At 43.2% G+C, this 18,873-nt stretch overlaps 1 protein-coding gene across 3 annotated transcripts in view; it reads left to right on the top strand.

Annotated features, from left to right (window-relative positions):
- The window catches only part of Sobp (sine oculis binding protein homolog), a 161,061-nt gene that overhangs the window by 32,178 nt on the left and 110,010 nt on the right, over window positions 1-18,873 (top strand). For all 3 annotated transcript variants that reach the window (XR_008721129.1, XR_008721128.1, XM_055615921.1), the window contains exon 4: window positions 16,114-16,265. Coding sequence is in view for 1 of the 3 variants with exons in the window: in XM_055615921.1 (XP_055471896.1) it covers window positions 16,114-16,265 (152 nt within the window). In the remaining 2 variants the exon portion in view is untranslated. The remainder of the gene's footprint in view (window positions 1-16,113; window positions 16,266-18,873) is intronic.

Here is an 18,873-nt window from a genome sequence, read left to right on the forward strand (position 1 = left end):
AGGCCCTGGTTAGTTGACTTTGTAGGTCTTCTTGTGGAGTCCTTCTTCTATAGGGCACCTCCCCCTCCCTGATCTCTCTAATATTTGGCTGTGAGTTTCTGCATCTTTTTGCATTAGCTGCTGGGTGAATCCTCTCAGAGGAGTTATGCTAGGCTCCTGTCTACAAGCATTGCAGAGTAACGTTAATAGTGCCAGGAGTGGGCCCTTTCCATGCGGTGGGTCTCAAGTGGGTCCAGTTTTTGGTTGGCCATCCCCTCAGTCTTGCTCCATCTTTGTTTCTGCATATCTTGCAGGCAGGCCAAATTTTGGGGTGAAGGTTTTGTGGGTGGCTTGGTGTCCTTATCCCTCCACTGGAAGTCCTGCCTGGCTACAGGAGGTGGCCGCTTCAGTCTGCATAGCTTCCATTGCTAGGAGTCTCAGCTGGTCTTACTCTCCATAAGTTTCTTGGGCCTCCGCTGTCCACCTTTACAAGGACTGTGAGTCTGTCTTACAAAGGCTACGTTATGACTTTGGCTGTACATATTAAATGTACATGTGTATGTGTGTGTGTGATTTTATTTATATTTAAATATATTATGTATTAAAATAAAGAAATATAAAGGTACAGACTGGCCTCACACTCATCAAGATGTGCCTGCCTCTGCCTCCTACTACGTGCTGGGATTAAAAGCAAGCACTATCATTGCTGGCTTTTTTTTTTTTTTTTAAGTTATCATTAAAAGAATGGAAATCCTACTCACTCTGTAGGAGATGATGTTTTCATTCATGTCCCAACAAAGAATCCATTCTTTTTTAAATGTCAAGAGGACATATATAAAAACACCAAATAGGAAAATGAGCAAAACCCATAAGCAGATACCTTACCAAAGAAATATCTGAGGAATCTATAAATGTTATAAAACTCACTCTTCATTAGGGATGTAAAATTTAAAATTACGACGAGATGGGGTTGGAGAGATGGCTTGGTCGTTAAGAACACTTGTTCTTGCCGAGGAATCAGGTTTGATTCTCAGCACCCACATGATGGCTCACAACCATCCATGACTCCAGTTCTAGGGGCTCCAATGACTCTTCTGACCTTTGCAGGCAGCAGTCACATTTATTCATAGGGTGGCCTTTAATCGCAGTGCTCAGGAGTCAGAGGCAAGCAGGATGTCCGAGTTCGATGCCAGGCTGGTCACCAGAGTGAGCTCCAGGTCAGTAAGGGCCCAGTAGTACAGGGAAACCCTGTCTCGAAAAACAGAGTAACAAAAACATCACCTCCAACAACAAAGTGTTATTTATACATTAGAAAGTACTGGTCCTTCCTCTCTTCTCAAAATAAATCTTTGACTTAAAAAGCACCAAGATTCTTCCCTATACAAGCCTATATTTCCCCAATTGTTTTGCTTTGTTTGTTTGTTTGCTTTGAGACAGGGTTTCTCTGTGTAGCCTTGGCTGTGCTGGAACTCTCTCTGTAGCCCAAGCTGGCCTTGAGCTCAAGGATTAGCCTGCCTCTGCCTCTTGAGTGCTGGGTTTAAAGGTGTGTGCCATCACAGCCTGGGTAGTTAATTTAAGCAAATGGCCCTTAGAATATATTTTTCACATTCTTATCCTGTATCCTATAGGTGCCCTAAAACAAGCAGATTTTTTGGGATGGGGGTGGATAAGGTTTCTAACTCAGACTAGCCTCAAACTCCATATGTAACCAAGGATGACTTTTAACTTTGGATCCTCCTGCTTCTGCCTCCTGAGGGTTCGAATTAACAGCTGTGTACCATCATGTTGTTTTCGTGTCGTGCTGGGGATCAGATGTTATCCATATTAGGCAAGCACTCTTCCAACTAGGTTAGATCCCAGCCCCCATCAGTCTTTATCACTGAGACATCTAGTTAAGTGCAGAGGAATCGCGATGAAGTCGAAAGAGTAAGAGCATGGGTAACATGGGTTTGTGTGGCCAAGAATCCCTTGCCTTCTGCATCTGGTTCCCTACTGTGAGGCTTCTCTCACAGGGTAGCTGATGAGGACTGTTAGGCTGCCACAGACACGCACAAACAAAACATACATCCAAGTAGTTTCTTAGGCCTCTAATGGTGAAGAGATAGAATGACAGCAAAAAATTATGTCAGAGATTATTTTTTAGGAAGAAGGAAGAAAGAGAGGATAGCCTTTGGCTATACTCCTCAGACACACTAGATTGATGGGGATGAAAGCTGATGGATACAGCTTCCTTCTTTTGGCCCTTAGTGGACAGCTATGAAATATAGTTAATAAACCCCAAAGAAGAACCTATATGATTGCACTCCAGTCTCCCATGGCAGTGGCTCTGCTCGTTTTCTCCTCCCCATATTTCTTCTCCTTGATCCTCACTTCTACCTGCTGAAATCACATGCCCAGCAAAACACACACACACACATACAGGACAGAAAGAGAGACAGAGAGAGACCAGAAGCTAATGCAAGGGAATTCAAAAGGTTGTAATTTTTTCCTACTAATGTTTCATATATAACAAAGGAATAAAAAAGCAGAGTGTTGGTAGTTCAAACACTGTGGAACTCAGAAAGTTTCATTTATAAAAATCGTCCCATCATCCAAGTAGTTTCTTAGGTCTCTAATGGTGAAGAGATAAAATAACAACAAAAAAATTAAGTCAGGAGTATTTTAGGAAGAAGAAAGGAAGAAAGAACAGCCTTTGCCTATACTCCTTAAGTAGACAAAATGACTTCCCCGGGCTCACTGGTAGCATTAATGCGGGAACGCTGTCAGACTGTGGATCCTCTGTGATTCCTGAGGAACCTTGGGACTGTTCTTTTGTGTTTATGGCCTAGCTGAGGTAACGCTTTGAGTATGCTCTCGTCACCTGAGAGCTAAGATGGAAACAGGAAATCAGGGGAAACGTCAGTTCTCTTCTGTTGCTCGCTGGAGGTGGCTGTGCTTCTGAATTTCTCGTTATCCTAGGGGCATTCCTATTGCTGACTTCTCTAAGTCCCTGTACAGCTGAGAAGACTTACTTTGTGGACTTGGCCAAGAGGAATGGAAATAATGATCCCATTCTGTTCTGGAGCCTTTCCTTGCCGTCTCCCTATAAGGCAACCTTGTTCTGTGTGATTACCAAAGATGGCGTCCTTGGCCTCCTCCCTCCATAACACCACCAGTGTCACCCACGCAAGGTGTGCCCAGCAAAGGTTTTCCTTCTTAGGATGAAGAACATCTCCCAAGGAGAACATCATCATCTCAGAACAGAACAGACATGGTTCCTTTCTTTCGTGACTTAGAGTAGAAGAGACAGGTATTAGAACATAACAAACAAAATCAAATCCCAATTGTGTCTGAGGGTTACAAACTCCTGTTTACTGTGGGATCCCTCCAGGTTTAAAGACAGGGAAGCCATTGCTAAGAAATGACGAGACAAGGAAGCCTTTGCCAGAAAATCTTGTGCTGGTGAAGTGTTTGGTAGGTAGGAAAGCAGCACATATGGAGGCTCAGAGCTTCAAGGAAGCTGAGAAGCCAGCTCCTAGAGAGTAGACAGGCTGAGAGGCTGGCCTGGTCGTGGGAGCCACAGAGACCATGTGAAGGATGTCCATCTTCTTGGGGAAGCAGATGAGGGCCCTAAAGAGTTTAGTGCAGATGAGAGCCACGGTCATATTTTTGTTTAGAATTACTTGCATATAAAGTGGAGTGGGCTGGACAGGAGTGACTTAGGAAGCCACCTGTACTTTAAGCAAGAGATGATGGTGGCTTCTCTTGGATGGAAAGCAGAAGACTCTATGTGGGCAAGATACTCAGAGCAGTGACTTTCACATAAGTAGATCAGGCTACTACTGAATGAATGAATGAATGAATGAATGAGTGAATGAATGAATGAATGAATGAGTGAATGAATGAATGAATGAATGAATGAGTGAATTAATGAATGAATGAGTGAATGAATGAATGAATGAATGAATGAATGGATAGATACACATTTTGAAAATATTTAGGGTATTTAGGACATGAGATTATTCAGAATGTGGAAGATTGAAAGGCAGAAAGGATTCTGGACTTCCATCACTAGATTATGGGTGGATGGCAGGGCCAGGTAGTGAGGTGGAAAGCATGGTGAAATGGGCTGGGGAGGGGTTTGTGTGGAGCCTCTGATATGACTCACTGAGATGTCTAGAAGGCAGTTGTCGTGAGTGAAATGAGGTGATTTTCCTTGTTAATGATGTCCTAGCCAGTTTATCTTGGTTCTTTTAACAATGCTCTTATCTAAACTGCTGTACAGAGAGGCCTGACCTTTGGTTTTTGTATGCTGCCAGTTTTGTTTTTTAAACACAATGTCCTTTGTGGAAGGGTGAGCTTAGAATTGCTCTTCTAGCAGGAATGAAGCTGTAAGTACACACTTTTCGAGTCGATTCCCTTGTTCCTGATAATGTACAGCTGTGGATTAGCTACTCAATGAGGCACAGGGAGAGGAGTCTAGAAAGGATAAATCTGTGCTTATGGCATCTTTGTCCCAGGGCATCTTAGATTGGTCAGCGGGTCAGACCCAAGGCACAGGTGTGGGATAAGGTTTTCCTTAGCTGCTTGTCTATGGCAGCTGCCAGGTATGTGGATTATTTAGACTAAGAGCAGTGTTGTTTTCCTTTTGCTCTATGGTTGACTTTTGCCATTTTCCCCCAAGGACTTTACAGGGAAAAGGGTTGCCGCTCTGTATTTGATGGGTGTAGCAGACACCATGGAACTTTGTAGCCAAAGATACCAAGCCTTGGCCACATGACTGTCTTTCTGCCCAGTGATGATAAATGGAAAGGGCTCTTGGCTCCTGAAGACCTAATTCTACACAAAGTGGGGAACCTTCCTGATAATTAATGGCCCACAGAAGAGAGTTTATGCCTTGGTGGACACTTGGTGCTGATGTAGGACAGTGGGGCTGCTGCCCCAGGTCAAGGCTTCCTCATAAGTTCTATCTTGAGAGTTTTTAATGAAAAGATGTGTGTGTTGTCAAATTTGTGACATACAGCACACTTAAAGATTCTTGATTATGTATTGGTGGAACCCAAATGTACTTCATCCAAAAAAGCCCATTGTTTGACTTTGTCTAGACTGGCAAGTTTTAGACATATTTAACCATGGAATTCTTTTTAAAAAGTAACAGTCAGTCAAGTTCCCCCATGAGTTTAGTGTTGTGTGGGCTATGCTCTGGGAAATGTTTCACACAGCACTCTATTTTTTTCGTATTCTGAAGTCAACCTTTTTTACTTCTTTTCCTAGTTTCTTGGGTTGATTTTGTAGGGAAGACAAACTCTCCACAGTGAATACTGAGAAGCTGAGGAAAGCTTGTCAAAGAGACCTATAGGTTGAAGCCTTCTCAGGGCCTTCACTGGAAGAGGGTGAAGTCAGCACTGGGAAACCAGAGCCACGTGTGCTTAGAGTGTAGAGGTTGTGTATCCCTTTTTAGAAAGACATAGAACTCAAAGTGTTTTGGATCTCCTCCCCGCACCCTCCATCTTGGGATATTTGCATGCACATAATAAGACAATCTAGAGGTGGCACACAATTCTAAAAGCCGAATTCATTTGCGTTTAATATACACTTTGTGTTCATAAACCGAATGTAACTTTCTGCAGTCATTTTAGTGCCTCTACGTCCCTATTGCCTGTCAGGGAATTTTCCACTTGTGTCACATTGGCCTTGAAGAAGTCTCAAATCTTGGAGCATTTTGGATTTCAGAGTTCCAGGTCAGGGTTGCTCAGCTTTGGGACATTGTGGGTTCCGTTTTTATTTTTCTTCTCTGTCAGGTGCTGGAAAAATAAGCAAGGAAAAGATGGTGCATGGAAGGCAACTTTATTCTGTTTGAACTTGATTCCAGAGTCAGTCTCCAGCAAGAATTCCTCTAGATGACTGTGGTTTGACTAGAAGCACAGGAATATGAGCTGTCTGTAACAAGAATTTTTCTGGGCCATTTACTTCCTTACATTCAGGTCTCTGTTTTAGTTTCACTGTAGTGTCCCAGCCTGTTTTCACTGTTACTCATGAGTCCTCATTGCCTTTCTCCTCATGCATCCATCCATGCATGCATCCATCCATCCATGCATGTATTCATTCATTTAGCGTGGCCTGTAGGTTGCTCTGTGTCAGGTATCAAGCACACCCAGTGAAGGAGACACATGATACTCTCATGCTCTTCAGTGAGGCTGTAGATGCAGAACTGAATTTTTCCAGACTATCATCCATCTTGCTGGAGTGGCATTTCTAAACACATCTCTGACCCTGCCATGTCCCACTGAAAGACACACAGGGGCTTCTTATGCCTGTGGAGTAATGAATGGCAAGCATCTTCTCTCTACCACCAAATGACATTCCAAAGACACCATATTTAGCTCCTGTTTGCACCAGTATCACCTCTGAACTAACCCCTCACACTGCCTTGGTCAGCTGGAAGTCTTCAGGAAACCCCGTCTGCCCCTTCCTGGGTCCTGCAGTTCCCACTGTCTTTCTCTCCTTGCCTTGAGATCCCACTCCCTCCAAGCCTGTCAAGGTCCCCCTCACCCGCTGTGCTCCTGAAGATCTTGGCTCCTCCGCTGCTGTGTTATGCATCCTGCATGCTGTATCATGAACCACACACTTCCTGCTTGTGCTCTTGCAAGCAAGGCCACAATCTGTTCAACTCAATGTTCTTTACCTGTTAGCTACCTAACATGAGTGCCTCCATGCAAACCCCTAATTATTCTAGGAAACACATTCTTGCTTTCCTTATCTATAATGACAGAGGATTATGGGAACATGATTAGTCACTAATTACAGGAGTTTCATTAGAAAATGAAAAATTAATCTAAAATTTTTATTTTTTTGTAATTTGGGTTAATGTGCATTCATTTCTTTGACTTATTGGAACCAAGTTTTAGTCTACATAATAAAGAGATTTTTCTTCTTTTAGTTTTTGAGCTTATAATATAATTACACCATTTCTTCTTTCCCTTTCCTCCTTTCAAATCCTCCCATATATTCCACCTTACTTTCCTTCAAATTCATTAGTTGTTTTCATATACATGCATGCATGTATATTCCTCAATACATAAATACAATCTGCTTAGTCTGTGCAGTGTCACTTGTATGTTATGTTTTCAGAGCTGACCATTTGGCATGGGATAACCAGTTGGTCCAGCCTGCCCTGGGGAAGACTATTTCCCACACTCTCATCATTCCGTAGTTACCTGTAGTTCTTTGTGTAGATTTGAGATTTCATAGTGTTTCCATTGTCCACTCTGGCATGTCGTCTGTTGTTGTCCTTGTTCAGCCCAGATTTAGGCAGTCATATTGGTGAAACTTCATGAGGATAGCTTCTGATATTACAGAACCCCACAGCAAACTCCCTGGTCCTTTGTCTCTTACAGTCTTTTTGCCCTCTCTCCTGCAACCTTTCATGAGCCTTAGGTCCAGGAGTGTTTTGTAGATATATCTGCATTTTGGTTGGCTGTGGTTTTCGGTAATGGTCCCTGTCTGGTTGCAAAGAGATGTTTCCCTGGTGGAAGGTGAGGACTATGTTTACCTGTGTATATGAAGACAAATATACAAGACAAATATGTGTTTGTTTAGTAAAGTGGTAGTTGTAGATTCTCTTCCAAGACTTATGACTTCATTAGGCTTGGGCAATTGGCTAGGTTTCCAGGACTAGAATAGCTTCCCTCTTTTTGAGTGAGTTTTAAATTTAATTGGGGCACTATTGGTTACTGCCTAGGTATGTGTGCCACTCCTGCACCCTTAGGGTTATCGTGCTGTGCTGGTCGTTGTTATAGGTGTAGGACTGTTCATTGGTGTAGGACTGTTAGTTGCTTTCTTTCTTTGGAAGCTTGCATGGTGCCTTCTGGTGCCATGAAAACTAGTCCTCAGATACATGGCATCATAAGCAATAAGGATTTATCTTCCACTCTGGCAACAAGATTTTATTTGGGAGGTAAGTGCTACTCAGTTTAGAACAATGTGCAGAACTTAGTGCTTTGAAATTAGTTCAAATCTACTTTCAAAAGAAAAATCTGTGATATTTTAGGGACTTCAAAGACTCATATGTTGATTTTGTATTAGTTATTTTTTTTTCAACCTGTGACTATAAAAACCCAACATTAACAACTTAAAGGAGGAACATTTTATTTTGGCTCAGGGTTTGAGGATAACAGAAAGGCAGAAACGTGGGGCAGAGTCAGTTCTCATCATGGTGAGTCAGCAGGCAAAAGGCATGCTGGGAGCCCGGGGCAGGTATAACCTCCCGGGCAGCTTCTGGTGACCTCTGTCTACCAGCAAGGCTTCCCCCTAAGGCTTTCACAACCTCCCAAAATTTCACCACCAGCTCGGGAGCTAGCTTCAAAATGCAAGCCCAAGGGGACTTTGGAATCAAGCCAACAGACCTTATCATTTAATTGCATCTGTTCCTTTAATGGGAACGACATGCATAAAATTTTAGTAATTTAGATTCTTCTCTTTGAAAAGTTACAATAGTTCAGTTACCAAGGCGGTAGACATTTAGTTGTTACTGTGATACTTTTTAAAAAAGCAACCTTCTCAGGCACTTAGGAAGATCCACCCATGTGTGGATTGTTAATGTAATAATTACAAAGAAATTGAATCTATTAATTACGGAATATCTGGCAGTGTGGTGATATATGTGGTAACATCTTGTCAACTATTAATTCAAACATTTTTTATTTTTAAAAAGAATGACTGTAAGCAAGGCTTTTATTAATTTCAATGGCTTTACTCTTAATCTGAGATAGTGAGATCTAACCAGTTCCTGGATTGCTCCTTGTATTCAGAGGTACTAAATAGTTCTACTGACTTCCCCTGTGTGGTTGTGGTTGAAGATACAGATTACACACAGAGGACCCTTGTCCTTTCTTGTGTCTATCAGTTGCAGAAATTCTTGGGATATTTCCTTTACGTGCAGTATAGCAATCATGAGGTAGGCATTACTATTTTGTGAGACTTCCCACTTCTTCCAGCTGGAAAGGGCAACGTTAGTAAAAGGTGGAAGAGAAACCAGGGCTCTGAATGGGTGATAATTGTGCCTTCACCGGTGTCTGTCTCAATCTCTTTGATGAGACATGAGGAAGCCATGCTGTGTTATTTCATACAGTAGCCACTCAAGTTTGCAAACCAATGCATGATATTATCTTATTTGCACAAAGAATGTCACATCTTGAAGCTGTCACAAAGTGGATCTCCCTCGTGCCTTTTTGTCTGTAACAAATCCTACCTATTCGGAGATTTTTTTTTTCTTCCTAGTACTTTCATTCCTGCTGTGCTGAATGTTATGGCTGGGGAGATAGCTCAGTCTGTAAACTGCTTGAGGAACTTTGTTAAGCCCCCAGAATACATTAAAATATATATATATGTGGCAGGTTTCCTGTAACTCACTCGGGAGGTGAAGATAGACAGGTCTCTGGAACTTCCTGGGTAGCCAGTCTAGCCTAATGGTGAGCTCAGGCCAATGAGAGACCCTGCTTCAAAGAAAATGTGTTGTGTTCTTGAGGATGACACCTGAAGTTGTTTTCTGGCCGCCACAAACATGCACAGATATACATACACATATAAACACACACACAACGGGCACACAAGAACACACACATGGACACACACAGACACACATACATGCACATGCACACACACGTACATACACACTAAACCATATGCCTAGCAGCTTCATAAGCTAACCAGAGGCTTCTTATGTTCTTGCTTCTCCCATTTCTGCCTCTTTGCTTTTCTCATTGGAGCCCTCCCTTCATCAATTCTCCCCTTAACTGTAAACATTCATTTTTCAGAATAAATCACTAAGTCTAAAACAGAAACATGATTTGCAAACATGTAGAAACTCTTTGCTTTCAGGAAATTTATACTTTGTAGTAACATATAATAAAGCCAAATAAATGATCCTCCAGTGGTTGAATTTAATATCAGTGGGCAACTGAGGGACAGTTTTTTTTGAAGCTAGGACATGCAGAGTGGCACCCTTGAAATCGGCCATGTGGATGATTTGTTTTCCCCATGGAAAGCCAATGTGACCCATGCCCCACATGATTCCCTCCTCACATGATTCCTGCGAAGAGGAGTGCAAATGTTGTTCACCTGTGGTTAGAATAGCTGCCTCCAGCACACATATTCCTTCTGCTGCCTTGTTTCTAAATAGTGCTTGCTGCTACAGCTCAGATGGAATATTTGCAGCACATCTGTGTCTCCCAGTCATAAAAGAGTAAAGCGTGCCCCATGGGCCTTTAACTTGTTTGTTAAAAAAAAAAAATCAATCAACATATATTGATTGAGTAATACTTCATCTGTCTCCTTAAAGACATTTGACCTTTTTTATTTCAGACTAAATCTAACTTTGTGTCTCTGAGTGGGTGTGTTTGTCAGTAGCCAATCCGTGGCAGTTTGTGTGCCTTTTCTCGACGGATGTACATGTATGAATGGCGTGTCATCTTACATGTGTTGAAAGGCCATGTTCTCTAAGGTACAGTGATCAAGGGCTCGGCCTCTGGAGTCAAGTGAATGCTTTCATATGTGTCTGCTGGCCGAGCTGGAGCAAATCACTTTACCTCTAAACTGGCTTTCCCACCTACATGGTGGGGATTGAGTATCCACCTGGTTGCGATTAAGATTAAATAAAGGAGAGGAGAAGGGTGAAATGCGCTGTGCCTGGCAGCCAGTGAGTACCGAGGGGTGGGCAGCCAAGATTTCCTTTTGGTACAATGGTTCAAGTTGTCCACAGCCCTTTTTCTGGGTTCACTTCCAGAGCTATACAGAAGCTTTTGTAGAAGCATGTAGAAGGGTAATTCTCAACCTGTGGGTCATGACCGCTCTGGGGTGGACTGACCCTTTCACAGGGGTCGCCTAAGACCAACAGAAAACACAGACGCTTACATTACAATCCATAACAGTAGCAAAATGATAGTAATGGAGTAGCAACAGGAATAATTTTATGGTTGAGGGTCACAACATGAGGAACTCTGTTAGAAGGTTGAGAGCCACTGCTGTGGAGACGGTTAACTTAAGATCATTAGAACTGAAGCATTCCAAGGTGGAACTTCTCATTTTGCAAATAGACTGAAGAGAAAAATCAAATTTAAACTCTAGTTTTGCCTGCCTGCCTGCGTGCGTGCGTGCGTGTGTGTATGTAACATCAAGTGTGTAGACAGGGGTCGATGGCATCTCGAAAGTCTGTTTTGTCTTCCCACCATGTGTGTCTTCAACGGAGCTCAGGCCATCGGTCTTCGCAGCACGTGCTCTGCTAGCTATGCCATCTCCCTGGCCCACTCCCTGTATTCTGTTTTTCTTTTAGCTGTTCCCACAAACAGATTGACAGGAGTGCTGCCTGGGCTCTCCTCTCCTGGTACCGGGAGCACACAGGAACATGTCTCAATGATTATTTGAGTGCATGCATTCTAGGAACTATTACAGAGGTAAACGCCATCACCAAATACATTCCAGTTTTCCCTCATTTTTGGACTCTCATGGTAGTTGCAATTAAAATTCGAGTATAATTCCTTGGTTTACTTTGGGCTTTTATCATGTAAGTTAGTATATGTTTTCATTGCTTCAATTGTGATGGCCTAAGAAGATCATTTGGCCATCTTTATTTTTAAAGGCCACCAGATAAGGCAATTGCTCAAGCTACTTCAGTGAGGCATTCCAGAAACACCCTTGCTCATACTTCTCTGGTATAATAAATAAATACAGTTTTTATTTCACTTTAGAGTTATTAATCTGGACTTTCTCGCTTCTGGCATGCACAATAGGAAAAAAAATGCCTTATAATTCTTTGAACATTAGATTAGAAAGAAAACGCTACAAACTTTTTTTTTTGCTTAATTAAATGCTAAAGAGTTGTACCTCTTTCATGATTAATTGAAACACGCATATTTGACTGATGTATAGTTATACAACAGCACATGAAAATTTTATGATGGTATACAAATTGTTCACTTTGGGAATGCTATTTAATGCTCGGCACATTTTGCTTTTGTTGCTACGTTGTTCATTATGAAAAATATGCAGGCTAATTGCTGTAAGATAGTGTAATATAAGCCTGTAGTATGTGTCTTCAATAATAAAATCTCAAGTCTCTAATGGCGCAGACTTTTAAACTACATAGAAGATAGAAAATATGATTTTATCTAGTTTGAAGATGTTTTTAAAAAAAATAAAGCCAGGCAGTGCTGGTCACATCTTTAATTCCAGTACTTGGGAGGCAGAAGCAAGTGGACCACTGTGAGTTTGAGGCCACCCTGGTCTACAGAGCGAATTCCAGGACAGCCAGGGCTACACAGAGAAACCCTGTCTCAAAAAAAGCCAATAAAAGGGAAAAAGAAAAAAAATTAAAACATTAGAAAACATCTGCTTAGGAAAAAGCTAAACCACCGAGCCTTCTATTCTGCCAGGGTAAAGCACACATGCCATTCCCAAGCATCCCAGTTTCCTTTCTGTCGCTGTGTTAAAACACTGTGACCAAAGGCAGATTGTGAAGGAAGGGTTTGTTTTGTTTATTCGTCCATGTCAGTCACTCAGGGAAATCAGGGCAGGAGCTCAAGACAGGAGCTTGAAGCAGAAGCTAGGGAAGAAAGCTGCTTGCTGGCTCCCTCGTGGGCACCACGAACCGTGGGCTGGGCCCTCCTCCATCAATGAATAATCATGATAATTCTGTACAGACACACCCGCAGGCCACCCTAGGTAATTCCTCAACTGAGGTCCCCTCCTCCACACGACTCCAGGTCGCGTCAAACTGACAGTAAAAATCAACTGGCACACTAGACTACAGGTTTTTGTTTTTCTTTTAAAAAAAAAAATGTGTTAATTGAAATACATTTTGTCTGTAATTTCTTAAGTTCACTTTTAGGGGGGCTCATTCAATGAGACATTGTGTCTGGTGGCAGAATCTGAGCTGTGTTTTGATTGATAAAATTCATTTAATCATCACAGTTCTTTTAGTTTCTGAAGCGTGGAGTTAAGATAATTGGCTGTTATGAGACTGGAATTCCTGTCATATCTGAACTTGTTCTTGTGAACTTTCGGAATAACCTGCTTCTCAGACTCACGTCTGGGTCATTCGCTGCCGAGAACATTGATGGCAGAAAAGGAGACGCGGGACGAACCTTTCTAGAGTCTTTGCCCGTAGAAGCAGAGTGGACCGAGCACTGGTCTATTTAAGCACTGCGGATGCAGTTATCCGACTTTTCTAGCCTCAGAGCAGAAGCACAGTTCTTTTGTCTTATCTTCCCACAGGGTGGCTTTCCAGGAAGACCGGTCCGTGAGACTGACGTATTCATTTGTTAGGTCCTGCTGTCAGAAAGTGTCCTGGCCACTCTTTACAACATGACAGGCGGCTGGCTGGTGGGTTGCGCAGAGGCCCGGGTTGCCCTTTGACCCTACACATGTGTCCTCCTCAGGACCAGGCCCCTCGGCGGGCTAGGCACTGGCCTCGTTCAGCTCAACCCCTCGATCTTTCTAGTCTCTGCCTTAGTCCATTCCAGCTGAAAGAGACAGGACTTTAAAGCCGCTTGTTTTCTTTCTCAAACCAGAAATGCTGAGGGGAGACGAACTTGTGTTCTTGACTGGATCCTTGGGGAATGGGGATCCTTGTTAAATTGTGAGACCAAACGATTTCCTTCATGACATTTTTTCTTTACAGATTTCACCAGAACCGAGATCATTGCCACTGGGTCAGCTGTGAGAGCTCCGTGGCGTCATCTTCCCTTTCAGGAACTTAAGATTTTTAAGGCGTCATGTCAGCTGGGACAATAGGAACTGTTCGTTAGTGTAGTGAAGGATGATCATTTAAAACTATTACTGATCCAAGAAAACACTTTACCTCGGGTCACTTGAGAGCTTTTGCTAACTTTTCACGCCAGGCGAAGTGTCCATCTGTAGATAAGTATCATATAAAAATCATAAAATAGAAATAAAAGCTTTCTGAATAGCACACATTCATCCGATGCAGTAATTACGTTACATTTGAATTCATATCATGGCTTTATTTAAAGGATGTTATGTCATAAAAAAATGTTTACTAACATCAAAGATCCTGTTTTATACGGTCTTGTTTGATAATGAGCCTTAGATTCCGTTATGTGATTTGTGAAATAGTACAAGTTATTAGAATGACAGTATTTATTCTTTTACAGTAGATAAAGTACTGCCCGCGGTTCTGGGTGGATACTTGGGAAGAAAAGCCATGTCACCGCATTACGAATTAGTTTGTTTCTAATTTTGCAGGCTGATGACCACAGTGCCTCGAACCAAATCTTTTTGCTGGAAATGGAATGATTGCATGATAAACTCTATGAACCATGAATATGTCAACAGCGCAGGGATCAGGCCTTGCTTAGCAATTAGTCTTCGGGGGATTTTACTCAGAAATCAGACACACTATCCCAGCGTTTGTTGGGATTTTGTGATTCCCATTCCGAATCATGTCTGAGTCATGAGTCTGGGTTATTACACAACAGACTCTATAAAGAAGAACTGCTGCTGCTAATAGTGGCAGCTGGAGCTACGATTGTGCACATGCACACACACTTAGACAACTCAGGCCCACAGACATACACACAACATAGATGCACATAGACGCGCAGATATGCAAATGCACACACACATGCATACACACTCAGACACGCATACGCATGCACACACACTTATATACACATGCGCACAGACACATACATGCATACGCACACTCAGATAAACGCAGACACACATAAGCACACATACATACACAGACACCCTCAAATATACACACACACACATACAAATGCACACACATATACATACATGTACACAATACACATATACATGCACATACACACTCATATAACGTGCAGACATACACACATAAATGCACACATACACTTAGGTACAGATACAGACACATACATGCATACACACGCACACAGACCTCTACATGCACGGACACACTTAGACATGCACACACACATATGTTCACAGCGAAAGCTCCCAGGGGGCAGGCAGAAAATACTTGTTAAAATTTCTAACGTCTCCTTTTATTTCCCTAAGGGAGACCAATATTCCCAAGTCTCAGCCATTTGAGTGTCACCAGCCCAATCTTCCTGTAGCTTCTCACTACCTGCGCTGTGGCTTACTCGCTATGTTTAATTTAAGTCATTCTCTTTGCTCTCTTTAACAGCCCATCTGTCTTAAGCGGTAACGGATGTGACAGCCGTGGTAGCTTATGCTAGTGACGTTTTTCTCCTCTTATAAAGGAAATGAAATGTAGCATTTTAAATATTTAGAAATATTTGCAGACCATCTAGAACTCCCCCAAGTGCCCTTGTTGACGTGATTGAGGGTCTTCCGGGAGCTGAGAGACCCCTCCCCCCTTCCCGTCCCTCGCCCCAGTCTGCTGGAGAATACTCTCACGCCTTTGCCATCATCCCTTCATCCAGGGCCCAGAAACCACACCAAATGGAGCCAAGTTAAATGCGTTAAATGCGGCCTGTGCTTCCTGAGGTCACCAGCTCTGCAGGAGAATGCCCAGTCAGGCAGGCCGGCCCACTGCCTGTGGCCAGCATCTGGCCATTCACAACTCCTCCTTTTGTGATTGTACACGTAGCTTGGGAATCATACTGTGATAGCAAAGAACAGCCCTGTTAGCCTACCTGTGGAGGGAGCATGCGCAGTGCTGCTGGCCCCCGACAGTCAAAATCCATACAAGGGCACTGCATTGCACGTGCAGGTTTGTGTGGCACTAATTGCCCCGCCTTCCGCCCGTTTTGAAGACTTTCCGCAGGGCACTTGAAGAAATGGGCTGTTTAGGAATTCTTCCCGTTATGACGAAGGGTGCCTGGGCCGGGCAGGTTGAGAGGAGGCTAAGACATCCCGGAAATCTTGTAGCCTTGTAGTTGTGCTCTGGTTTCTAAGTAAAATGCCTTTATGGAAACAGGAGCACCCAAACCCCTATAGGAGAAACCCATCAAACAAATGCACCCTTCCTCTCCGCCCCTATTCCCTATGATCGGTGGTCCCACTCCCTCAAAAAATGGTGAGGTCTGGATGGCAGGCTAACCCCGGGAGCTCTGTCAGGGTCGGGGTGTGTCTAAATGTGACGGGATGTTTGCTTCTGATATGAACATTTTTCTTATACTTTTGTTATAGAAGATGATGTGTCAAATGTACAAATAATGTGTGCCTGGTGCCAGAAAGTGGGGATCAAGCGCTATTCCCTGAGTATGGGAAGCGAGGTGAAAAGCTTCTGCAGTGAGAAGTGCTTTGCCGCCTGCCGGAGAGCCTACTTCAAAAGAAACAAGGTAAGCCACCTTAGAGAGGCCGCTGGCCACCCCCGCGTGCGCATGCGCCACCTAGCCCTAGCTGGATACACTGTGGCCCTGCCCCTTGCGTATTTTTTATTTTGTTTTGTCCGTTTCTTCCTGTCACGCTTAACTCCTTTTGGAATAAGAAACCCCATCCTCACATAACTTGTCCATCAATTTCTCTTGGCTTGCTGTTTGAGTTCTGAGAGGTGAGTGAATCTGAGGCAAAACCGAAGTCCCAGCTGGTACCCTAATCAGAGGTGGTTTTCCAGCAGTAGGAGGGCACAGTCCAGAGCCCACCAGGGGGAAAGGGCAGAGGTTCTCAGGAGAGCGAGACGTTAGCTGCAAAGGCTTTAGTCCCCCCCACACACAGTGGGAAGATGGCTGCTGCTTTAAAACCTGATTCACAGAGTCTAGTCAAGACAAAAAGCTGTCAAACCTCCCTTGACACACTATGTTGATTGATCGTGACAAGAGGGGCGGCGATGACAACATAGGCTGACACTGCTCTTTCATGGGAGTGTGGTGGATAAACACAGGAAGAGCCGTAGTTACACTGCCGACTTTGCTGTGTTTTAAAAGACAGTCTAGGTCTGAAAATGGCCTTTGAGGACAGTATTAGCCCCTCTTGGTGGGAAATGGGGTGGGTGGGTTTTAGCAAGCACATGTACACATCAGCACACTAACTTCCCGGTTCTTAAAGACTTTCGAAAGCCTTTTTGCCACCCAGGACTGAAGTTTCTAGCCCTTGGTTATTTCTCCTTGACCTGTAAAACTTCCTTAATTCAGGAAACCGTCCACATTTCGCTAAGCATCCATATTTCCCTTTCTGCAACACAAGATAAGGACCTGTCCATTCTTGAAGCAAGAACCTGCCCCTTTAAAGTCTTACGTTTGCAATCCTGAATGCTGCCCATGCCTCACTGCATTGCAAGCACCGTTGCAGCAAATCATCTCCTGCAAATTTGGGTCACATTCATTCTGCCAAAACCCATAATGCCTGAAGAATTAGGCTGCAGAGTTCAGCGAGTTGGAATTTTAGTAGCAGTCTCTAAGAATTAGGCTCATGATCTTCACTGGAACCAGGAGGCAAGTAAGGAAATTGTCCGGAAGGCTTTGGGGACGGTCAAGAGTGGGGTTCACTTTCCCTTGGGAGGGGATTAGGGTGGCCTCCAAGAGCCTGGGGCTCCCGTTCTGAATGCTGAGCACTGAGAATAACAATCCTAGGAGGGGCCCAGTGACTTCTTCTACCACAACAGAATACTTTGCACTCCTCCACTGGAGATGGCCATAGAGCAGGGCTCTTTCTCATTCTGCAGTTTGGAAGGGCTAAGGATCTAAATACGGATGGACTGAAGCTAGTGAATAAGGCCAAGCAACATGCATTTGTCACAACCCTGATGATACCAGTTACACTTGGTAATAAGCCTTTGAAGAGAGGCGTCTGATGCTACTGGAAAAGAAGTCCAGGATACTATATTATACACACACACACATGTATGTATGTATGTATATATACATATATATATATATATATGTATATATACATACATACATGCTTTTAAAATATCAGGATACAGTTTAAGCTTCCATAGCATGCTTTTTTGAAAGATGGATATGGATAATGGGAACCAGTATGTGGAATTCATAGGAGGCGAAATCAGTGCTGAGGGGAGGCCTCATCCTTTACGGTCCATGAGGAGCTATTAGGATATCTCCAGCATCTTGCAAACCTTGGGAGTTGCTATGGTTTGGCTTAGCCAGTGACTTCGCCTGCTGGTCTCTGTGGCCCCTTCGTGCACGTATTACCTGTCTTCTCTCCTGTTTGTATATTCCAAGGCTCTGCCTGTTCAGTTTTGTTTTTTTTTTTTTTTTCCAAGTAGAGAAATAAACTTGTTACATTACCTGCTGGGTTCCTTTTCTTCATTTTTTTTTTCTCAGAGTGTTATCTTTGCAACAATATCCGATTGTATTACTATAAACATGTACAGCTGCGGCATTTCTGTTAACTGATAGGATTTTGTGGTCATTTCATTTAGGGATTAGGTTTCCTAATGGCTCATGTTAGATCCCAGCACTGCATCCGGCCATCTCTAAGAACTGCTGTTACAGGCCCCACAATGCTCCCCACTGCAGACAGTGGCAGATAGCTACCGCTCTTCTTGTATCGCTTAACAAAGTCCTTAGTCTTCATTGTTAAAACCGTGGACTTCATCTTAGAAACAGGAAGAAATTCTTCCCATTTCTCCATAACAACAGTTTCCTCCTTCCTGTGTCTTTAGACACCAAGAAGTAGATGGAAAACAGTAAGTAAGGCATGCACAGAATAGAGTTTTGTCTTAGGTATAGACTTTTTTTTTTAATGTAAAATTAACTATGCCGTAAATTATGCTTTATAATGACAGCCCATTTCTTGCTGGATAGCATGCTGGGATCTAAAAATGGCCTCCAAGTTGAACCCAAATTGCATGCATAACTTTACAAGGGAAAACCCTCATAGACAAGGTAGGTAATTAGGAGCAGTATTCAGCCGACCTCTGTTTTGTGTCTGAGCAACACCTGCATTTGTGAATGTAAATTGGACAGCTGTGCCATGGATCCCTGT

Source organism: Psammomys obesus, unplaced genomic scaffold (assembly GCF_907164565.1).
Source record: "Psammomys obesus unplaced genomic scaffold, mPsaObe1.curated_primary_1811, whole genome shotgun sequence".
Classification (NCBI taxonomy): Eukaryota; Metazoa; Chordata; class Mammalia; order Rodentia; family Muridae; genus Psammomys; species Psammomys obesus.